Source organism: Arabidopsis thaliana, chromosome 2 (assembly GCF_000001735.4).
Source record: "Arabidopsis thaliana chromosome 2, partial sequence".
Classification (NCBI taxonomy): domain Eukaryota; kingdom Viridiplantae; phylum Streptophyta; class Magnoliopsida; order Brassicales; family Brassicaceae; genus Arabidopsis; species Arabidopsis thaliana.
The window spans coordinates 11911842-11932766 of NC_003071.7; the positions used below are offsets into that span (position 1 = coordinate 11911842).

General features: G+C 36.6%; 5 protein-coding genes across 6 annotated transcripts; 1 reads left to right on the forward strand and 4 right to left on the reverse strand.

Moving 5' to 3' along the window:
* Positions 1-309: 309 nt before the first annotated feature.
* On the reverse strand, positions 310-1584 carry CKS2 (CDK-subunit 2). The gene is made up of 4 exons (NM_128356.6): positions 1420-1584; positions 1219-1307; positions 1064-1124; positions 310-756 (listed from the first exon to the last, which is right to left on the reverse strand). Exons 2-4 carry the CDS (start codon positions 1269-1271, stop codon positions 619-621), a joined length of 252 nt encoding a protein of 83 aa, NP_180364.1. The 5' UTR covers positions 1272-1307; positions 1420-1584; the 3' UTR covers positions 310-618.
* Positions 1518-8160, reverse strand: AT2G27980 (Acyl-CoA N-acyltransferase with RING/FYVE/PHD-type zinc finger domain-containing protein). Its single transcript, NM_128357.7, has 19 exons — positions 6695-8160; positions 6530-6616; positions 6238-6439; positions 6006-6120; positions 5580-5672; positions 5277-5369; positions 5058-5139; positions 4917-4976; positions 4777-4829; positions 4226-4392; positions 3896-4109; positions 3686-3743; positions 3538-3594; positions 3199-3456; positions 3061-3125; positions 2928-2984; positions 2744-2837; positions 2308-2448; positions 1518-2225 (listed from the first exon to the last, which is right to left on the reverse strand). Exons 1-19 carry the CDS (start codon positions 7898-7900, stop codon positions 2109-2111), a joined length of 3219 nt encoding a protein of 1072 aa, NP_180365.6. The 5' UTR covers positions 7901-8160; the 3' UTR covers positions 1518-2108.
* A 1348-nt stretch (positions 8161-9508) lies between these two features.
* BLH8 (BEL1-like homeodomain 8) lies at positions 9509-12907 on the reverse strand. 2 transcript variants are annotated; one of them, NM_128358.3, is made up of 5 exons: positions 12751-12907; positions 11063-12082; positions 10625-10974; positions 10468-10528; positions 9509-10043 (listed from the first exon to the last, which is right to left on the reverse strand). In NM_128358.3, the coding sequence occupies exons 2-5, from the start codon at positions 12059-12061 to the stop codon at positions 9699-9701; spliced, it is 1755 nt and encodes a 584-aa protein (NP_180366.1). In that variant the 5' UTR covers positions 12062-12082; positions 12751-12907; the 3' UTR covers positions 9509-9698. The 2 variants fall into 2 exon arrangements, with proteins under 2 accessions (NP_180366.1, NP_001324957.1); NM_001336138.1 differs by having other exon boundaries at positions 10468-10974.
* A 1697-nt stretch (positions 12908-14604) lies between these two features.
* Positions 14605-17647, forward strand: CPN60A (chaperonin-60alpha). Its single transcript, NM_128359.5, has 8 exons — positions 14605-14815; positions 15130-15313; positions 15411-15532; positions 15607-15814; positions 15900-16045; positions 16128-16434; positions 16520-16971; positions 17056-17647. The coding sequence occupies exons 1-8, from the start codon at positions 14762-14764 to the stop codon at positions 17341-17343; spliced, it is 1761 nt and encodes a 586-aa protein (NP_180367.1). The 5' UTR covers positions 14605-14761; the 3' UTR covers positions 17344-17647.
* A 1005-nt stretch (positions 17648-18652) lies between these two features.
* AT2G28010 (Eukaryotic aspartyl protease family protein) lies at positions 18653-19972 on the reverse strand. Its single transcript, NM_128360.2, has one exon. It carries the CDS (start codon positions 19926-19928, stop codon positions 18738-18740), a length of 1191 nt encoding a protein of 396 aa, NP_180368.1. The 5' UTR covers positions 19929-19972; the 3' UTR covers positions 18653-18737.
* Between the last annotated feature and the right edge of the window lie 953 nt (positions 19973-20925).

Here is a 20925-nt window from a genome sequence, read left to right on the forward strand (position 1 = left end):
TTGCTTTGACCAAAGACCTTGTTATTTACCATCAAACTACGAACTCGTTCATTTTCTCGAAATTTCATTTAATTCCAACAATCAGTGCTTCACACTAGGTATAAGATACATATCTAGTTAATTTATAAAAATGGCTCTGAATCTCCTGGTTTCAATACACTAATAGTAGTACAGTAAGGAATATATGGTGTTTGGTGAATGTGGTGATTGAGACACAATATGAGTTTCTTTGAATCAGTATCGCCATGAGAATCGTGATTAGACCTTCAGATTGGCATTGTAATGATACCTTGTTTGTTGTTCATAGTTATGGACTTAAGACTCTAAGAGGAGCAATAAAAAGAGGTTGAAATGATGAAACAAGCACATAAGCATGAGAAATAACGTCTTCATTCTTAACCATGAAGAAGTTCAAACGTGGATCCAACCAAAGTCTAGCAAAGGACCAGACTTAACATAACATTAAAAGTTGTTCTACCAAACTCACATGATTCTCCACTGAAGAGAATTCATGAACACAATAAAAAAAACTACAGGAACAAAACATCAGAGTAGTATTTTAAAACCTCGTTTACGAGAGACATAAACAGAGATTAGGGAGAATTTTGCATAATTCTTCTACTTAGCAATCTGAGCTTGGTGCTCCTGCTGGTAGTTAAGAGGCCTCCTAAAGAGCATGATATGTGGCTCAGGACGATGAATCGCGTAATGAACCCATCCACGACTTTGCTGCACTCCGATGGCTCTCCATTCACTCTACAAAACCAGATTGTAAAACAAGAAAACTGTTAACTTCAAAATCAGAAAACTGAGAATTGACTGATAACACAAAAAAATATCTAAACTATCTTCGTCACTGCTGACAATTACACAACCTAAAGTTAATAAACAAGTTAATGAGAAGCAAAACTTCAAATTCCTAAGCAGAAACTTCAATTTCTTCGACTCTCAAAAGTCCAAACTTCAATTTCCTAACTTAATTTCTTAAACATGTAAATCTCTTAGCCTACGATGATTCAAGGGTTATACAGCGAATAGAGGAAAGCCCTAATTTTTAACTTACTTCCGAAAGAATACGATTCTTAGGTAAAAGCTTAGCAACTTCCGGAGGAAGTACAACGTGCCTGAGAGAAAAATAAAAGACCACGCGATTAGACTGAAACTAAAACGTGAGAGAGAACTCCATTAAAATGGGAGGAGAATCAAACTGAGAATCACCTGTATTCGAAAGTATCATCGAAATATTTGTCGGAGTACTGGATCTGACCCATCTTCTTAAATCACCCAACAAACGTCTATTAAATTTACTAAACAAAAGAAATGGAGCAATCTGTCAGTAATCTAAACCCTAAACAACGACGAGAACCTAAACAAATCAGAAATCGAACCCTAATCTAAGAATCGGGAAGTAAAGCAGACCTTGAGAAGAAGTGCGATCGGAAACGAAATGAATTTTAGGGGAGAAGAGGGAAAGCGAAAGGGAATTAAAAAGGCATTGTGGTAAGGAAGTAATTATGGGGATTTATAGGGGCATTTTCTCAACGGGTGTTTTGATTTTTTTGAGTTTCAAATTTCTTAGAGGCGCTCCTTCCCGCTTAGTGGAGCCCTAAAATTTTGATTACGGTTCGACGTTAATCAAACCGGTATAATTCCCGGTTCAGAGATTCATTTCTAAAGGCATCAGTATCTTCCTCTTATAGTCAGAGTTCAGGTGTCCGTATACTCGCCGGCTTTGTATACCTCCTTTGTTCGATATATAAACATCAGTGACAAAAAGAAAAAGATTTCAGAAAATTGAATTTCATTTTTGGGCACTAATATACAAAAAAAAATTAGCTTCGGATAATCATGACTAAACCCCCAAAAGAATGCCCTAATGTTTTAGACTTCCCCATTTACTTCCCCCTCTTATCTCTACTTCGTCTCTACCAAAACCAAATTCTCTAACCCTTTTGTGTATCTTTCTCTCTAGTTTCCATTACAAAGAAAGACACGTTAGGGGAGAAACCTGTACAAGAACGTGGCTACTACCCGAAATTAGATTAAAAAAGAGCATCCAATCGTTTCACCAACTTTCCAAAAACCAAAAAACAAAGACAACCTTGAGCTTACTCCTCCTTACTGGCCTCAGTTTTACTCACGGCACTCGGTGCTGGTACACTCTTTCTCAACATAGATGTTCCATGAAAGATCATCACCGAGTAGTCTTTTCTGTATTCTTTCACCTAATAACACACAAACACAGTGTGTATCAGAGATGGGATTCATTGGGAGTGTATATAAGTTTATATGGATATAGATATATACCTCTTCGTCGGTCATCTTGGTGAAACCAAATTTGTCAGTCCATATGGATTTGGCTTCATCTGCTGCTGGTAGCACGATATGTTTCACGTTTAGGAACCCAAGTAGCCTCTCGATGCAAGCAAACAGGCATTGGAAGTAACCCTACAATAGGAAAAAAAAAACATAAATTCTCAAACTCTCAAAAAAGAGCAATCACAAGCATTTCATCCCCCAGGTACAATTTGACACAAAAAAATTCCTTCTGCAATTAAGATGCTACACATTGTTCTGCTCTTAAGCTATTCGACACAAAAACATGTCTGCTTAGATGTATCACTGTATAATTTATCAATGTATGGGATTGACAGTAAGAGTGAGTCGTTTATTAACCATTCTATAGGAGTAGGCACCTGTTGTAAAGAAAAAACATCCAAGGTTCCAGATAAAAACTGTTTACCTGCCCTTGACAATCTTTGCTGGTAGCAACCAGAGGGAGTTCTGCAAGTTCTGACCCAAAAACCCTAAAGATTCCCACTGAAACAATCACTTCGCTGCACAAGAAACAAAAAAAGGACAACATTAAAAAGATGAAACATGCGTCACAGAAAATAAATTAGAGTGAAAAAGAAGAAGAATCTTACTCCACAGCCAACATAGTGCAGTACATGCCACTAAAATCTTGGGCCTTTGTTTGCCTTCTGTTCCACACACAAAAGTTGTTGATCAGCACAAAGAATAATCCACTCGACTGATTGAAGATACAAAATTGCTTACCCATACACCATGGCTGGTATCAAATCTCCCTTGGTCCCAGATTCACTGATAGGATCAAACCGTTCCTATAGCATACAATTGTTAGAAGGGACAAACAGCAGAAAGGACAGAAGAGTTTGAAATGTGGTCTTGACTTACATGAAGAATGGAAAGTGCCTTTGCAAGCAATATTTTGGTATCATCTGAAGAGGTCAACTTCCCACTAAGGACCCTCCATCTTATGTCAGGAGTGGTTTTATAATCTGGACAGTTTTCTTCATTAGGTTGTTCCTTCTTCCTTAAAAAATTCAGAATATTGTTACTTAGCTTCTCTTCTCCGCGAACTATCAGATTGCCCAATGTAGTGTTGATCTCTTCGCACCCGAGGGAACAGAACCATTTTTCTTCAGGTAGCTCCTGTTAAGACATAACAAGAATGAGAAAGATAGATACTGAGTTTTCACCCGAGGGAATGAAAGAGCTAAATAGGCAAAGAACCTTGAGATCAGCAATGTCACGTTCTTTCAAACAGCCAACATGGAATTCCTTTTCACACTGAGGAGAAAACAACAAAACCAAAAATGGTGAAGACCAGAAGCAGATTTAAGAGGCAAGGAACCCTATACAGCAATGAACAACAAAGTACCTGATCACAGATAATCACAGTGCGAGCATTAAAGCCCAACCTGCAAAAACTATGACCTCTGCAACAACATAGAAAATTAAGCAAAGGTCAGTCTCATAAGCAAATGGTTTCAGTTAGCCAATACACATCTTCTCAACTAAACATTTTTAATGAGACACTATGAAGGAAGACATCAAGAGACTAGAAATAATGGAAAAGCTTGATATTCACCTGCATAACACGCATACACTTGGGAGCTCGGTCACAAAAGAGCTGACAATTCGAATGCATCTATTGGTTATCTCAGCAATTGCATCAACTCCCTGAACTCTCCCAGCTGCAATGGCGTTGAGATTGCTATCCACGAACTTCTCTCTCTCAACCATATTCACACAATATTTGCAGGACCACCTCTCACTCGGAAGGCTTGGTAGAGAAGCACATACTAGATAAAACCAAAACAGACAGATAAGCTCTATCAAGTTCACGCTCCAAAAACATTTTAAAAGTAGCAATAGAAGAATTCCAACAAACAAACATGGAAAACTGCAAATACCAAACCTTTATGATATGATCTTGGACAGGTATCACAACACACGAGCTCACCCCCATCCCTACATATACTGCAAAGGTCATCATTTTCATGGATGGAAAACCTCTGGTCCATTGATAGTGCTACTGATAGTTCATGAAGAGAAACCCCATTGGTTGTATAAATGTGCTGAAACCTGATCATTAACAGAAGATGAATTAGTTGTTTAAACAGTTTCTCTGTGAATCGTACAATCAATGATCTTAAGGATCCACGAACTTTACACTAATTGTGCAAGTTTTATATGTTTACTTTTTGCAACCATGGGAAGAAATGTTTATGTTTACTCTTTGACAATACAATGGCCGAGCGAAGAAATAATGGTTCTGGTTATCAGGTTTCCAAGGAGAATGTGAGTAGCTTCACTATAATCCTCAATCTCTTGTATTTCAGCAAATTATTTTATTACGTTACTACAATTTAATTATATCAGAATCGGAGATTTAAAAAAAAAATCAGAAAAGGAACAAACCCATTAACTACTAGAGCATAAATATGGAAATAGTTGCAAGGAACTTACGGCTTCCGGCGACTTGCACATCCAGCGTGGGCCTCAAACGTTGAAGGACTGACCTGGTCCCATAAACATTATATAGGCTGATTCAAACCCCCTATATACTTTAATGCCAGGAAAGCTAATTGACATTAAAGAGAGCTTACCACTTTGTTGCAACAAGAACAATGTATCCCAAATCCCTTCTTATAGCCGACAAGCATTTTCTGCACAATGAACAAAATGGTTGGCGAAGGAAAAGTTTCAAAAAGGGGCTGGAGAAAAGACAATTATCATGCAGATCTAACCTCTCCAGCAACGAAATAACCTACTTCAGTCCCATCTGGCAGTATATCATCCTCAAAAACAAGTTTGTGCAGCCGCAAATCCCTTTCAAAATGACAAAAGATAGACTGAGAACTAATATAAGTTAGACAGACAGCAAGGAAGTCGACAATCTAGCAGACTAGCACTAGACCATATATACATCGGATAAGTGCTGTCACACTTATAACAACACTACTCACTTTCTGGTTAGTTTCCCATGGCTGTTGCTTTTGATTGAGCTGTTTTTTGACTCGCTCAGAATAGTTCCTGGAACCACACCTGGCTCAGTTGACCTGTAGAACCCCAAGATAAATTAAGCTTAGCCAATAACCCCAGTGTAAAACTAAAGAGTATATGCCATATTTCCAATATTATATTCTCATTTACTCATTTTCCAGAATGATAAATGGTAGATTGTGAGCTAATTACAATATAAAAAGGCAGCAAAAACACAAAACGTAACAACTAGAAAGCACAACCATCAATATAACAACAATACTCACTTTCTGGTTGGTTGTTCTCGCCTGTTACTTTGGCGAGGACTGGATTTTGACCTTCTAAGGATAGATTTTGGATCCACACTTGGCCTAGACGAACTGTGGTGTAGATAAAGGTCAACATATTTAGTGGTGTATTAGATATATCCAAAAATAAAGTCATGCATGTTAGTACTAGCAGAATTCTACATAAGCAACCATATAATAAAGGAACATACAGCTCGTAATCCACATTACATAAGTAGAAAATGTTTTTTCGGATTACATAATTAGAAAATATTCTTTCGGAAAAATATCAGCGGCTTTTTCGTTTTATTTTCCACCCAGTCTGAAAAACTAACTGAACAAGATAACTGCGTGCTCATCTTACTTTCACATGATTCAACTGCACAGAAAAGGTTGTAGCTATAAATGAAGACAGATGAGCCATACCCGTTAAGAGCATCATTTGCTTTAGACGGACTGTTATGGAATTCTGGCTCCTTACTCTCCAAACACGATTTGCACACAACTAATGATTTTGTATCACAAGGCTCAATCATTGGACCTGCAATCAATTGGATGTAACCAGTCTAAATTCTTTATAAAGAGAAGAGAAAAGAAAAAAAAAACAAGTGAAAACAGTCTGTATAATGTTGCACAAACCAATGAACTAATCAGTAACCTTGGCAACTCAAACACAGGCTAGATTTCTTTAAAATTGGTCCAACTACCACACGAAGTTTCTCTTCTAGTGTAGCCAAAGGATTTTCCTTGCATGCATTCATGACATCACGAAGTGTGAATCCAGACTCCAGTAAGATATATTCAGGTGGGCGTTTGTTATTGCTAGAAGCATGCAACTCGAACATGGCAGGGCTCACCACCTGTGAAATGAAATTTTAAAAGTTACATCAACCAGCTAGCATTTGGCAGGACCAATTACAAGACTTTTAAGAACAGAAGATATCACTAACCTGTATTCCTATGCAGGCACTACAAAAGCACAAAACGCCTGATCCTTTTATCACTCCTTTAAGCCCTCTAGTCCCCGCCTCTCTCACCTACGAGAGGATGGTGACATACATATCAGCTAAATAAAATTTGTTTTTACATGAATAGAATAAGAAGTCACCATATACCTTTGCTCCTCGAACATAGTACACAATTAGTCCCTCAAGTATTCCACAATCAAAAATATCTTTCAGCTTTGCTGGGAAATTCCTTAGAAATTTCTTGGGTCTGCCACGCTTGTTGGGAGTAGTAACTGAAGGACTTTGAAAACCATCCATTTCAACATCATTGGCATGCATATCTACATCGACCAAGTCTGCTGGTTCGGTAGTATTTCCCAAATTAGGATTGTCTGAATCACTTTCTTGTTTGACCAATGACCTAGTAAACCTCCTCAATGGCTTATCTACTGTATCATTCACTGCCTTCTTATCAACACCTTGAGAATGACCACTCATCTGGAATGATCTACTTGGAAGCCCGAGGCATAGAGAATGACCATTCATCTGGGATGATCTACTTGGAAGCCCAAGGCATATCTCCACATTATTTTGCTCAAGAAGCTCCTCCTCCACCACATATGCCACTGAACCAGAAACATCAACACAATTATCTTCACTACCTATAGCATCCTTTTCTGGATTTACATGATCATCATCAGCATTAACCTCAGACTTGATACCCTCAACCTTCAGCATCGACCGTGTCAACCTTTTACAGGGTTTCGCATAGACCAAACCTCTTTCCAACTTAACCTTACAAGATCTAGAAGCCATTTTTTCCATCACACTAAGACCTGCAGGACATGCCACAACTATTTCTCTATCAATAACACTGTCTCCTCCAATCGAACATACCTTCTCAGCCTCTATAACCTTCTCTGAAACCTTCTCAGTTTGCTCAAGTAAGTGATCCTCATTCATCACCACATTATCATCCCCATTCTCAATCTCAACATCATTCTTCTCTTCTAGTCCTTTATCTTCACTCATAGATTCAACCAAAGCAGAGTCAACATCAATAACATCACTCTTAACTTCTTCTTCCTCCAAACCAACACCAACAGTATCAGACATTACAACTTCACCAACTTCCTCATCTTTACTAAAACGCATCTTCTTAATCCCACTCTTTAAACCAGACGCGCGAATCGATTTCTTAACCTCCACACTTCTAGACTCACCATTCAAGTTTCTACTTCCCCTAGTCCGACCTAAAGACTCACCACCACAGATCTCAGACTGAGATTTCAAAACAAATTGCAATTCTCTTTTACACCCAGTACGAACCTGTGAAACAGCCACAAATTCTCCAGTAGCCGTACCTTTCGCCATCGATTCAAACGCAAGAACTTGTAAAATCAATCCCTTAACTTCCTATTAATGTCGAAAACCTAGAAAACGCATCGATGTAGTTATGGATTCATATCTATGAACGAGTGCGATTAAAGGTTCAATTTGTAGGGATTCGCTTATCCTAACCAAAAGAAGAAGGAGAAGAAATTAGGGTTCCGTAGTTATCACCAGAAGAGAAGGGAGAGATAAAGAAGAAGTTGAAAAAGCTGTTTTGATTTTCTGAAGAAGACTTAATTTATTTTTATTTTTTGAAATTTTATCTGTTGTATTTTTATTCGAAATTTTCTCTAATATCATTAGTTTTGAGTTATTTCTTAGAAGCATATATACTTTTATTGTTTTATGATTTAACCCCTATAGAAGTATATTCTGTAGCTTGGAATCCTTTTTCTTGCGATGAACTGTATAGGATTTGAATGTGTCTTGTCAAAATCTTGGATGTTTTTTTCTTGTTTGTTTTGTCTTAAGCTTTCGAAGCATACTTTGGTTACTTGCATGGCTTTGTGTAAAATGAAAATAATGTAGCAAAATGTTTTTATTTCCCATGAAGGAAGGATTTCATATGTGAGATGTATTGTGTAGAACTGGTCAATTTCACGTAGAAATTTAGGGCTGGACTGGTTTATACGTAGTAGATGTGGTTGCGACTGTTGTAGTTTGTACAGATGAGCGGTTGTTGTTTCAAGCATTATGAAGCAGATGCGTTTAATTTAGCGGTTGAGAATTGATACGTTTTGCGGAAGTTTTATGACTAGTTAACAATTAGGTACAACAACAGTTAAATCGAAAATGATCAAAAAAATATAATTTATAATTATATTAAGTATTAAAACATTAAATATTATATTATTATTATAAGATAGAAAATAATTTAACTATAGTTAATAATAAAAATTATTTAAAAATTCTACATAATTATTCAAAATAAATAAATTTTTACGTAAAATGCTTTTTTTTTTTGATGTAATGCATTTGGGACACAATGTCTCCCGAGTTTATTATATATAAAAGTTTGTTTAGGACACGTATTCACAGTCTTGTTATCACTAACAAGTGTCTCTAAAATTGGCGGAACATAATCAAAATGATAACCTAGCTGTAAAAAATAGCATAGTTAGTTATCATTTGCGAGTTAATTAGCTTTCTTATACAAATGAGAAATCCGGACAATTCAGTCCCTTGAATATATACCGTCATGGCGCAAATATACCAAAAAAGACAGCGGATGTGGCATGTCGTGAGAAATCCAACCGCCACCTCCGATTAACTTCCACTTCCAAAAAGTTCGCTTTCCTCTCCCACGCGATGTACATGTCATAATAACCCCCTCCCCTCCTCCCCCACAATTCTGCCAAGAGAGCCGAACAACGACCAATATTTAGAGTAAATCCTTACACGAACCTCCAGCTATATCTCGGATAACTTCACCAACTTCATCCAGCCCACACTCGGTGCCACCCACCCTATCATTCTTTCCACTCGTTGTCTGGTGGACTGCCTCTCCTTATTAGCCAAATTGGCAAGTTATACAATAAAATTTTAAAAATCAAAGTTTTGTTAAGTTTAATTTAACTTAAAAATTTTAAACCCACAAGGGACGGATCTTAATCTTAGTATAACATAAAAGAAATAATTAAAAAGGTTTTTAACAAAAAAAATAACTAAAAAGGTGATCAGAGAACTTTGTGGCCCTAAGTTAGGAGTAACCATTTCAAGACAACTTTGTTATTTTCACTCTACCCAAAATACATAAAGGTGAAACAAAAGCAGAGGATTTTCAACCCACAAAGTCATGAAACATTTGGCTTCCAGTTCCAAACTGATGATCCTGAGTCTGCGTTTGGATAACATTGTCCACACCACGCCTAAGCTCTAACGTGAGTGACACGTTCCCTCTATTGAACCCCACCATGTCCATGTACTCTAACCTCGACCGTTTTGTCCCGGAGAGGCCCGTTAGCGTTTGTTCATGGCTCGGACTGCTAACAGTATTCGGTCTATTTGATGGCTCAATGTTGTGACTAGTATCTGCATTTTTAATTGCTTTGGTCTCAAGTGTGTGTATTTCTTCCACCATAGGTTTCCATAATCGCACACGGGCGTTTATGAACCAATTTGATACCTTTAAAAAAAAACACGAAACCAAGTCAGCAAATCTTGTCAAAAACCAAACCTAAAATTAGGTGAAGTCTATACTAAAGAGTTTTTGCATGTGAGGATAATGAGACGCTCTTTGTCCTGACATGGTTCATGGTGGAAATGTTTGAAAAAAGTTAATCTTCTATTTACACGTAGAACAATTTCAGTTTTTAGTTACACATGCACTTGTCTTTCATAAAATCTAGACTAATTCTATATATGCATGCTTTACTTTAACATATAAGATTGATGTTATTTGAGAGTAAGAAATTCTAAAACCATTAGGTTATTGTCCCATCAACATGCTTTAAACCAATAGAAGAAAACAGGACCGGCCAAGAGCAATAATTCAAGAGACAAGCATATTTAAAAGTTTCACCAAACAAAGAATTACATAATTGAGCTACCTGGTTACGAGAGAGACCAGTTTGAGTGGCTAGCATCTGCTTATCAGAATCAGTGGGGTACCTAATAACAGTATTAGCAATAAAGGATATGAGAAATCACATCAAAACATCATATCAAATAAAATCAAATTACATCAAAAAAATTGTGAGGCTTTACGGATGAAGAAAATGGTCAAAGAGCCATGCTCTAAGAACAGCCACTGCACGTTCGGGCAATCCCCTTTGAGGCCTCCAGATATGTTGTTGTTGAGATTCAAACCCGACATTGTTACCAATCAAAGATCTTTGCCTCTTTTGGAATCGGTTGTTGTTGTTACCGTTTGATGAGTGACTTGAGATTTGCTTCACATGTTCAGCTATTGCGGTTCTAAGGGCCTTGAAACTTCGTGAAGTCCGTTTGAGAGCCAACGAGATATACGGTGTTGCGGTGTTTAGACCAGCCACTGTATTGAAGGAAGACATAACTGTTTGCAACTGATGATTATATAGTTTGTACCACTTGCAAACCTTTTCAATGTCACAAGTTATAACATGTTAGTTTTGTAACGAATCTATAGATTAAAACATGACTGTGTAAGAATATAGTTTCACAAACCTCTTCTTGCAGAAAGAGAAGTTTTGCTTTCTTTAGTCTATTCTTGGGTTCTAATGGCTCAGAAGAACTACTAAACCCTGACAAGTTATCATCATCATCATCATCATCCTCCATGGAAGTAGATTCACTTCTACTAATAATCTTTGAAGCATAAGAGATACAAAACTCTTCTAACATTTTCTGAGCCGGCTCCAAGAACCTCGAACTCTTCAGTATCGATGCATATCCCGTGAAAGGCCCGAGTGGGCCGTGAATATTCATTGTTGACAAAACAGCTGCATTTCCAACGTCTCTAGATGGAGGGATATCAGACAAAAGTGAGAGTGGAAAGCCTTTCTTACTATTAGTATGAGAAGTGGCAGTAACATTCACTGGTCCGTGGTTCCAGTTGCTTGCATTGTGCGCAACTGATTGATTCTCCAAACTTGGGAGAAACGAAAATTCTCCTCGGTAACTTCCAGAAGAAGAACCTTGATCATAACTGCTCCTTAAAATCTCATTACCAGTACCCGAACAAGCCACCGTTACACAACCCTTTTGATTATCGTCTAGACAAGAAACTTCACTTCTCCTAATCATGCTAGACTGAGGAATAGAGTCCCGGCCGACATAAAGAGGACGGTCCAATATTTGGTTTCGAGAACTGAAATGATCGGACAACAAATCTGCAACGTTGTTTGGCCTAATACCAGCCTGATCATATCCGTGATTCACGGTACTAGGTTGTGACAAATCACTGATTCTCCAATTACTAGGGCCTTGTGGGTCTCTATGTATCGACTGAGGCATGTTCATAAAGGTTGCGGCAGAATCTTGATACAAATCGGTTTGAACCGGTACGGAAATCTGGTTCTGTAAGATACCAATCAAATCAAGGTTGTTGGGAATTCTGATGTTCTGATGCTGCTGCTGAGTCCAAGTGTTGGGAAAATCATTCATTTGCTCAACTCTAAACTTATCTCTTCGGATTTGTTGAAAATCTGGTTTTATCATATCCATCTTTATGTACCTTTTGATATTCTATCATAAGAAATTACCAACAAATTAAATATGCATGAGTTCCATATATATAGCAAATTAATTAATAAACATCTGTAAATTGGAAGAGGTTTTTTTTATGATCACAGAAACTACAAAAGCGAGTTGTATGAATGGAATAATCGTTAGACTGTTCAAAAAAAATGAAATTCTTACTAACATGAACTTAAAGATCCAAAATTAAAACCAGTTTACAAGAACATAAAGATTCATGCGACAGGGACCTTTTAGCTAACATAATATATGCATTAATTTCTATATAACCAACAACAATAACAACAAAAGAACGACGACCTTTAATTAAATTTCCAAATGAAAAACTACAAAAAAAACAGGGAAAACACGAAATGAGAGATGGACGAAGTAAAAACACCCAGAAAATAATACTTTTTATATAAGAACAAAACCCTAGGAAACTTCAAGAACAACAAAGAGAAGAAGAACAAGAAAACAAAAAATAAGGTGTGAGAATATAACTAGTATTCGGATTTAAATTTGGTAATATATATCATAATCGTCAAGATTTCAATTTGGAACTATAAGTACCATGAGCAAAACAAATACTCGCGAGGAGAAACAAAATGAATAAGGTAAGTGGAAGTGATAAAGACAGATAGATCTCAGAAGAAAAAAGGGAACACAACACATACCGATCGGAAGGTGGCCGGAAAAATCGTCGGAGCTCCGGTGGTGAGTTTAGATATGTATGTAAACCGACCGTGGGAGATAGAGAGAGAGACTGAGAGAGACTGAGAGAGAATAATGATTGCGTAAAGCCGTAAAATCTGTAATGGTTTTTTTCTTGACGTATTAAGGTGGGTTTTATCAGTCTTTCTATTACACGGTACTGTACTTACTCTCTTAAAAATCTATTTTGTCGGTTTTTTTCCACGAAAATTATTTTCTTCTTTAAACTGATACACATGTATCAATATCCAAATGAAACACATTTTTATACAAATTGAAACATGCAATAAACTACGGAATATCTAAAAAACAATAAAATTAACGGCCCTAAAATTAATTTTAACTAAATTCTTTAATAAAATAAAATAAAATCATAAGTCTATAAAGTATTAGTTATTTTATGGTAGTTTAATGGTTAATAATTGTTTTTTCATATAGAACATAGGAATGTGGTTAAATTTCAGAATTTTAATACACTTTTAACTTAATTATTTGTTTATATGAGGCACTTTAAGTTTTAGAAAACTATAAACACATATGCAAAACATCAAACCAAATTATGTTTTTGCATGTCTTTTGTTGCATGCTCTATATATCCTAACTATTTTTGCTTAGTAGTCCACTAAATTGTTTCGTTTCAATCACAACCACTCAAGAAAATAATTACAATAGATTACTAAAACAAGTTAACAACAGTGTTATTTATTTACTCTTTTTGTCGTAATGCTTTAAATTACATGTCTCTTTCTTTTCATCGGACAACTGTTAGTGTGTTTTTTTGTACATCAGGACAACTGTTAGTTTACTCATGTTTTCTACATTGTACATTTTGGCAGTCAATTTTACGGCACGGTTTCCATTAAAGATATGGACGTCATCTTATGGTAAGCTGCATCTTTTGAGGAATAATACATGTAGACGTCCCTATTTATAATTTTTGTGTTACGTAACTTCCCTTTTGTTATTAATTAAGTGTGTTTATTTGGTCAATTCACTCAATCAAATCAAACCCAACGCCAAACTGCAACTATTTATGTGATTGACGCTTCAGAGTTGAAACTGCCACTTTTGTCAGATTTATTATCTCACTTCCCAACTTTTCTTTTCCGTAACTAGTGAATTTATTCATGGGAAACTAATTTAATGCATGGTATATGATGCGTACAACAAGCAATACTTATATGAAAAAAGATTTAGAAACAAATTGTATTGGCTTAACTAAATCAATTAATCATGTAGCAATTAGGTGATTTGGAGTCTATTCTCTGTTTAGAAAAGTAGTAACTGTTGTCTTTATGAGAGTTTCTGTTTTACTTAGCGGGTAAATCTACTCTAAGCTAGGTGTTTTCATCCACTTAACATGTATTTTATAATCTCATGGTTTTCACAAGTCTTAAATTGTACTTATTAGTTTGGTCTAAATATTACTCCCTTTGTTTCATTATATTGGATGTTTTAGGGATTTTATTTTGTTTCAGATTATAAGATGTTTTACAAGTTTAAATTTAAATTTAATTTGACTATTTGTGACTATTTATATTTTGCAGTTTTCATTATCATTTTTTTTAACAAAATCTAAATACTATTTTTTATATACAAAATGACCTAATATGTATCCATTTACCTTAAACCTCTTATATTTTAAAACAGAGTGAGTACATTCAGTAAGAGAATGGATAAAAACGAATTTGGAATACACAAACTATAAAAGTTTCTTGAGTACTGTTTCTATTATTGGGCCATAAACAGTGAGACAAACAGGCCCATAGAAGTAGGTGAAAAAGGCTTATTAAGATCAACGGTTCTCTCGTTACGAATGCAAAGAATCTTCTGGATCCTTTTTCTCTCAGCTACTCTCTCCATTTATCTAATAAACCCTAACCCCTCCTCCCACACTATTCGTTTACACTAACCACTTCCTTATCCACACCAATCCAGAACGTTCCTCAAAAAGCTCCCTCCTTTTCTCTCAAAATGGCGTCTGCAAACGCTCTCTCTTCCGCCTCCGTCCTCTGTTCTTCCCGTCAGGTACAAAGTTTGTTCCTTTTTACCTTCCTTAGCTACTTACTAAAGAAGAAAATGAATCATCTTTCATTACTTTGTTTTGATTGGATTTGACCCTTCAGTGTTATCTATTTTCAAAAACCTTTCTCTATCTGGTTTATTGGGTTTTTGAAGAAAGTGATTGAATTTGACCCTTTAGTTTGTTCTGTTTCAATTCAATTGCTTTTCTCTATTTGGTTTCTGGGTTGGTGAGAAAAGGTTAATTTTTATGGGAATTAGAAGAAACTGATTGAGATTAATGTTAATGAATCTGCTTTATTGATGTTGTGGGTATACAGAGTAAGTTGGGAGGAGGAAATCAGCAGCAAGGTCAGAGAGTTAGCTACAACAAGAGGACAATCAGACGTTTTAGTGTTAGAGCTAATGTAAAGGAAATAGCTTTTGACCAGCACTCTAGAGCTGCTCTACAAGCTGGTATTGATAAGCTTGCTGATTGTGTTGGTCTCACTCTTGGCCCTAGAGGTATTTGTTAATATTAGTAGCTCCTTTACTCTTTCCATCTTCATCTGTGTTATTTATCTTTCGACTTATCTTGGTGTTTTCATTTGTTATTCTTAAGGGAGGAATGTTGTGTTGGATGAATTTGGAAGTCCTAAGGTTGTGAATGATGGAGTCACCATTGCTAGAGCTATTGAGTTACCTAATGCCATGGAAAATGCTGGTGCAGCGCTTATTCGTGAGGTTGGTGTAGCTTTGTTATTGTCTCTGTTAATGCTATTTATACGGTGCGGTAATCTGGTGTTGTTATGTGGTAGGTTGCGAGTAAGACTAATGACTCTGCTGGTGATGGGACAACCACTGCGTCTATCCTTGCTCGGGAGATAATCAAACATGGATTGTTGAGCGTCACTTCTGGTGCGAATCCCGTTTCACTCAAGAGGGGAATTGATAAGACTGTTCAAGGTCTGATCGAAGAGCTTCAGAAGAAAGCTAGGCCCGTGAAAGGTCGTGATGACATCAGAGGTACTAACTTTGCAGTGACCTTCCTTGTGATGCAGCAATGTTTGATTTCTTTTACTGATCAATCTGTTCTTTTTTTTTTTTCCAGCTGTGGCTTCTATCTCTGCTGGAAATGATGACCTTATAGGGTCAATGATTGCTGATGCCATCGACAAAGTTGGACCTGATGGTGTTTTGTCCATTGAATCTTCATCTTCTTTTGAGACCACGGTCGAAGTTGAAGAAGGGATGGAGGTATGAGTTTTTTTGTCTTGCTTCTCTTCAACTGTAATTTTATTCACCATTCATTGCCAATGACTAACTTGATTATTTACAGATTGACAGAGGTTACATCTCGCCTCAGTTTGTTACAAACCCTGAGAAACTACTAGCTGAGTTTGAGAATGCTAGGGTATTGATCACTGATCAGAAGATCACTGCGATCAAAGACATCATCCCTATTTTGGAGAAGACCACTCAGCTTCGTGCTCCGTTGTTGATTATTGCAGAGGATGTTACTGGTGAAGCCTTAGCTACCCTTGTCGTGAACAAGCTTCGTGGTGTCCTCAATGTTGTTGCCGTTAAAGCGCCAGGATTTGGAGAAAGAAGAAAAGCCATGCTTCAAGATATTGCAATCTTGACAGGTATATGCAGATTTCGCGTGCGTTTAGTACTTTTACTTTCTCTCTGTTATGGTCTAAACTTTTTATCATTTTGTATGTTTTTCAGGAGCTGAGTACCTAGCCATGGACATGAGCTTACTGGTTGAAAACGCAACCATAGATCAATTGGGTATTGCCCGAAAAGTCACGATTAGCAAAGATTCGACTACCCTCATTGCAGATGCAGCTTCCAAGGACGAATTACAAGCTCGGATTGCTCAGCTGAAGAAAGAACTATTCGAGACTGATTCTGTGTATGACTCAGAGAAGCTCGCTGAGAGAATTGCGAAGCTATCTGGAGGTGTTGCTGTCATTAAAGTCGGAGCAGCAACTGAAACTGAGCTTGAGGACCGTAAGCTTCGTATCGAGGATGCAAAGAACGCAACATTTGCTGCTATCGAGGAAGGCATAGTTCCAGGTGGTGGTGCTGCTTTGGTGCATCTCTCCACTGTTATTCCCGCCATTAAGGAGACTTTTGAGGATGCTGATGAACGTTTGGGAGCTGACATAGTACAAAAGGTAGCATTTAGTTTTTCGGTTCAGTATTTGTTCTGTAACCAATTGTGACTAGTTATCTTATAAGGGTTTATGTTTTGAGTTCAGGCATTGCTGTCACCAGCTGCTCTTATTGCTCAGAACGCTGGAGTTGAAGGAGAAGTTGTTGTGGAAAAGATTATGTTCAGCGATTGGGAGAATGGGTACAACGCAATGACTGATACATATGAGAATCTGTTCGAAGCTGGAGTGATTGATCCGGCTAAAGTGACAAGATGTGCGCTACAGAACGCTGCTTCCGTAGCAGGAATGGTACTGACCACTCAGGCCATTGTTGTTGACAAACCGAAACCCAAGGCTCCTGCTGCTGCTGCTCCTGAGGGTCTCATGGTGTAATCAAAACACAACATCTTATCATCACAATGGCATCTTTGTCTTTTTGCACATTTGTCATCCCCATTTATCTGCAATGTTTTTCTTTTTTGGGGGAATATGAGTAGTTTGTTAACAGTATCGAGAAATAATTATCATCTTTTTTGTCCAATGGAAATTGCAGAAAATGGTTATGTATGCGACCAAACATTTTATATGTAGCGAGAGTAGTTTAGCAGAACAATAAGCAAATATGCGTACAAACTGAATAATGTTCCAACTTACTATACTATTAAACTAGGAGGGAACAATGTTTTTTCATGCCTTTACTAGTTTTCTCATAAAACTTGATCTGGATATTGCACTTCGATGATCTACGAACCATTAGCAGATCTCCGGTGATTCGATACTTCTCCTTGTCGTTTATTGCACAGGCACGAACTTTGACAAGCACAAGACATGACAGTTTCTCTATGAAATGTCTCATTTCCTCTAGCTCTTCAATTGTTCCTTCATATTCAGTTATCTTCAATACTTTCACAGGACATCACAATCCATATATTCTTGTAAAGTTAAGTATATATACAGGGAGATCAGACTCGTTGGAACCACTCGTACTTTGACTTGGAACTGCTCCAAAACTAAAAGAATTTTTGGTAGATGATTATGTATGTATCCTTCTCTTCCTCCTCTTCTTGTTCTAGCTTTGATGGACTAAAATACTAGTCAAAATTTTGCTTAATATATACCCCTTATTGCTTCTCAGAGATATATCTACAAAACCGAGGATCTTCCATTTTGATGGAATCAACCGAGTCTTGTTCCCGGATGCTTGTCATCGCAGCTAGAGATATTCGAGTGGAAAGGATATAGAGATAGAGTAGAAGGGGAAAAATTCTTGACATACATTTTAGCCAACTCTAAGCGTTTAAAGACCGCAACAATCTCTCTGCCCTTCGATCTTGAAGATCAAGAGGTGATCATCGAGGAGTTGAAAGATATTCCTAGGGTTTCAACAACATCTCACCTTTTGTTCATATGAAAATTCTATGGAAGCTTGGCGAATGGGCAAGCTTAGACTACTTATCTGCTATTATATGTTTTAATCAACTTGCAAAGATTAGTAACATAAAAAAAAATATTAAGAATTCTAGACAAGTTAGACTACTTCCTACAAACGTGTAGTGGAAGGTGCTAATATTTGCCAATACAACATTAATAAGAATCTTTAAGAAACCAATCCATGCCTAGAAATATAAATTTCAACTCAAGCGCCTAAGCAACTTCGCATATTATTCATTAAAAATTTAAAACTTTATTGATAGGACATAGATAAATAACAAACTGAAGTTAACCAAACAAACTGAAGTTGAAAATAATAATAAAGATAGAAAAGAGACTCTCTAGGGTTTGTTTCTTCAATTCCACAATGCAGAACAATTGGTGGGACTGAAAGAAACCAGAAGTGAAGAAGAATCATAACCCACCAAGAAATTGTTCTGTGCTCTGTTCCCAAAGATAGCTTCTTGTGTTGGACTATTACATATAATAGCCAGACAAAAAACTCCTCCGTTATTCGATTCCATATACATATTGTACTTATCCAAGACAAGATCAACACCGCCAGAAAAATGCATTGTGATCACCGGAAAGATATCTATGGTGTCCGAGTTGTAGCAAAGCATGTCATTGCCGGTCGGGTCAGCTGCTCGAACCGCTGTCACAACGTGTTCCACTGCCTGTCTTACTAGATTGCAGTAGCTCACTGGAAAGTACGTGAGAGTGGTTCCAGAGTCTATAACTATGTTCCCTTCTAAGGCATGAAACGTTGTCCCCATTGTCTCAATGCGGGTGTTCCCAACGCTGACCGCGTCTAGGTTTAGGTAATAGAAACCTGGTTTCGCCGTCGTCATAAACATAGTGGTTGATACAACCCCATCTCCTGCCACAATAGCATTCGCTCCAAAATTGATCTTACTAGTTCCTTGACCAGAAAAGCAGTAAGACATCAAACCTGGGTACTCACCGCCCATCTGAGTGATGAGCGATGAAGGTCCCCAGTTTAGACCAACCATGCCCGAAAAACTAGGTTTAAACCATGAGTTGTTGTGGCCACAACCAATAATGGTTTCAGGCATCACAAAGGGTTCCCCTGAAGTGGAGTGGAGTGTGATTGTCTCGGTTGCTAAGGTTCCCATGGTGTAGGTATGGTCGAAGTAATCTACCTCGTAAGGACAAGAGTGGCCATCGCATCTTTTCTCCTTGAAGGTTGAGGATTTCGAAGGGTCGAATATAGGAGCGTTTTGTTCGTAGCAGTGAACACAAGGCAAACATTGTGTCCATGTGATCTCGCTTCCAGTGTCTATGATAGCTTGGATCTCGAAAGGAGGAGTACCGACTTGTAGTTTCATTAGATACACGGAGTTATCAAAGACGGTATTAGCGTAAGGTGATGATCCGGACTGAGTATTAGAGACTCGAGAAGAAGCATTGGAGCGACGGTGGATCAAGTCCATGGTGAAGCCGTGAGGTGGTGAGGCTGTGGTCGTGAAGAGAAAACATAAACTGATTTGAAGAAAAAGAACGATTATTGTGGTTGCAAGAGACATTGCTATCGAATAATATTTTTGGGTTTTCAGACACAATGCAATGTTCTTCATTCATGCACATATTTATACATGTTAGAGCTTTTGTCATAATTGTTAATTTTCCAATTTATCAACTTCGTCCAATTTTTGTTATTTCCATTACGTCTTCTAACTTGGGGGAATTTTACATTTTGATACTACTAAGTTTTATTTTTCTTTCCAGGTTTTACATTCTTTTAGATTTACTTTTTGTATTAATGGAAATTATAATTTTTTATGACCAATTTCGTAAGAAAATTGTAGAAAACAACTGTTTCTTACCAATTTCGTAGGAAACGGCTGTTTCTTATCATTTTCCTACCAAAATTATTCCTAGCAAATGTTCTGTACAAAATCGAAAGTGGTAGAAAATTTCCTACGAAAATAAATTGGTAGAAAATTCATTGAAAATTTGGTAAAACAATGGAAAGAAAATTTTGACCGATTTTCTACCAAGATATTCGTAGAAAAATATTTCTTACTAATTGTTTCCTATGAATCTCTAATTAATTAAAAATGTATATAATTAAATTGCTTTCAATAATATATTAATTACGAAAATTAAATTCAAAATTATAAATAGTCATTATCTATTAATCTGAATAATACTCCATCTGTTCATTTTTGTTTGATTTTCTAAAAAAAATATATGTTTCAAAAGATTGATTTTTTAGGTTTTCAATGTAATATTTATTAGTTATTATTAATGAATTGTAAACTTTAACAAAGATGGTTGAATATTATTGGTTTAAAGTTATAGAAAATTGTAAACACACAAAAAACAATACATTTAAAATTAACTTTAATATGTTTTTTTAATATGTGTATTTTTCTAAACAATAAAAAAAAAGGAACAGAGGGAGTAATATTTATACTATCAAATTATTTAACAAAAATAAAATAAATATCTAAAATCAATTTGAAAATAAATTTGATTGTTTGCTCCAAAAACAAAAAACAAATTGATCAACTCTTGCAT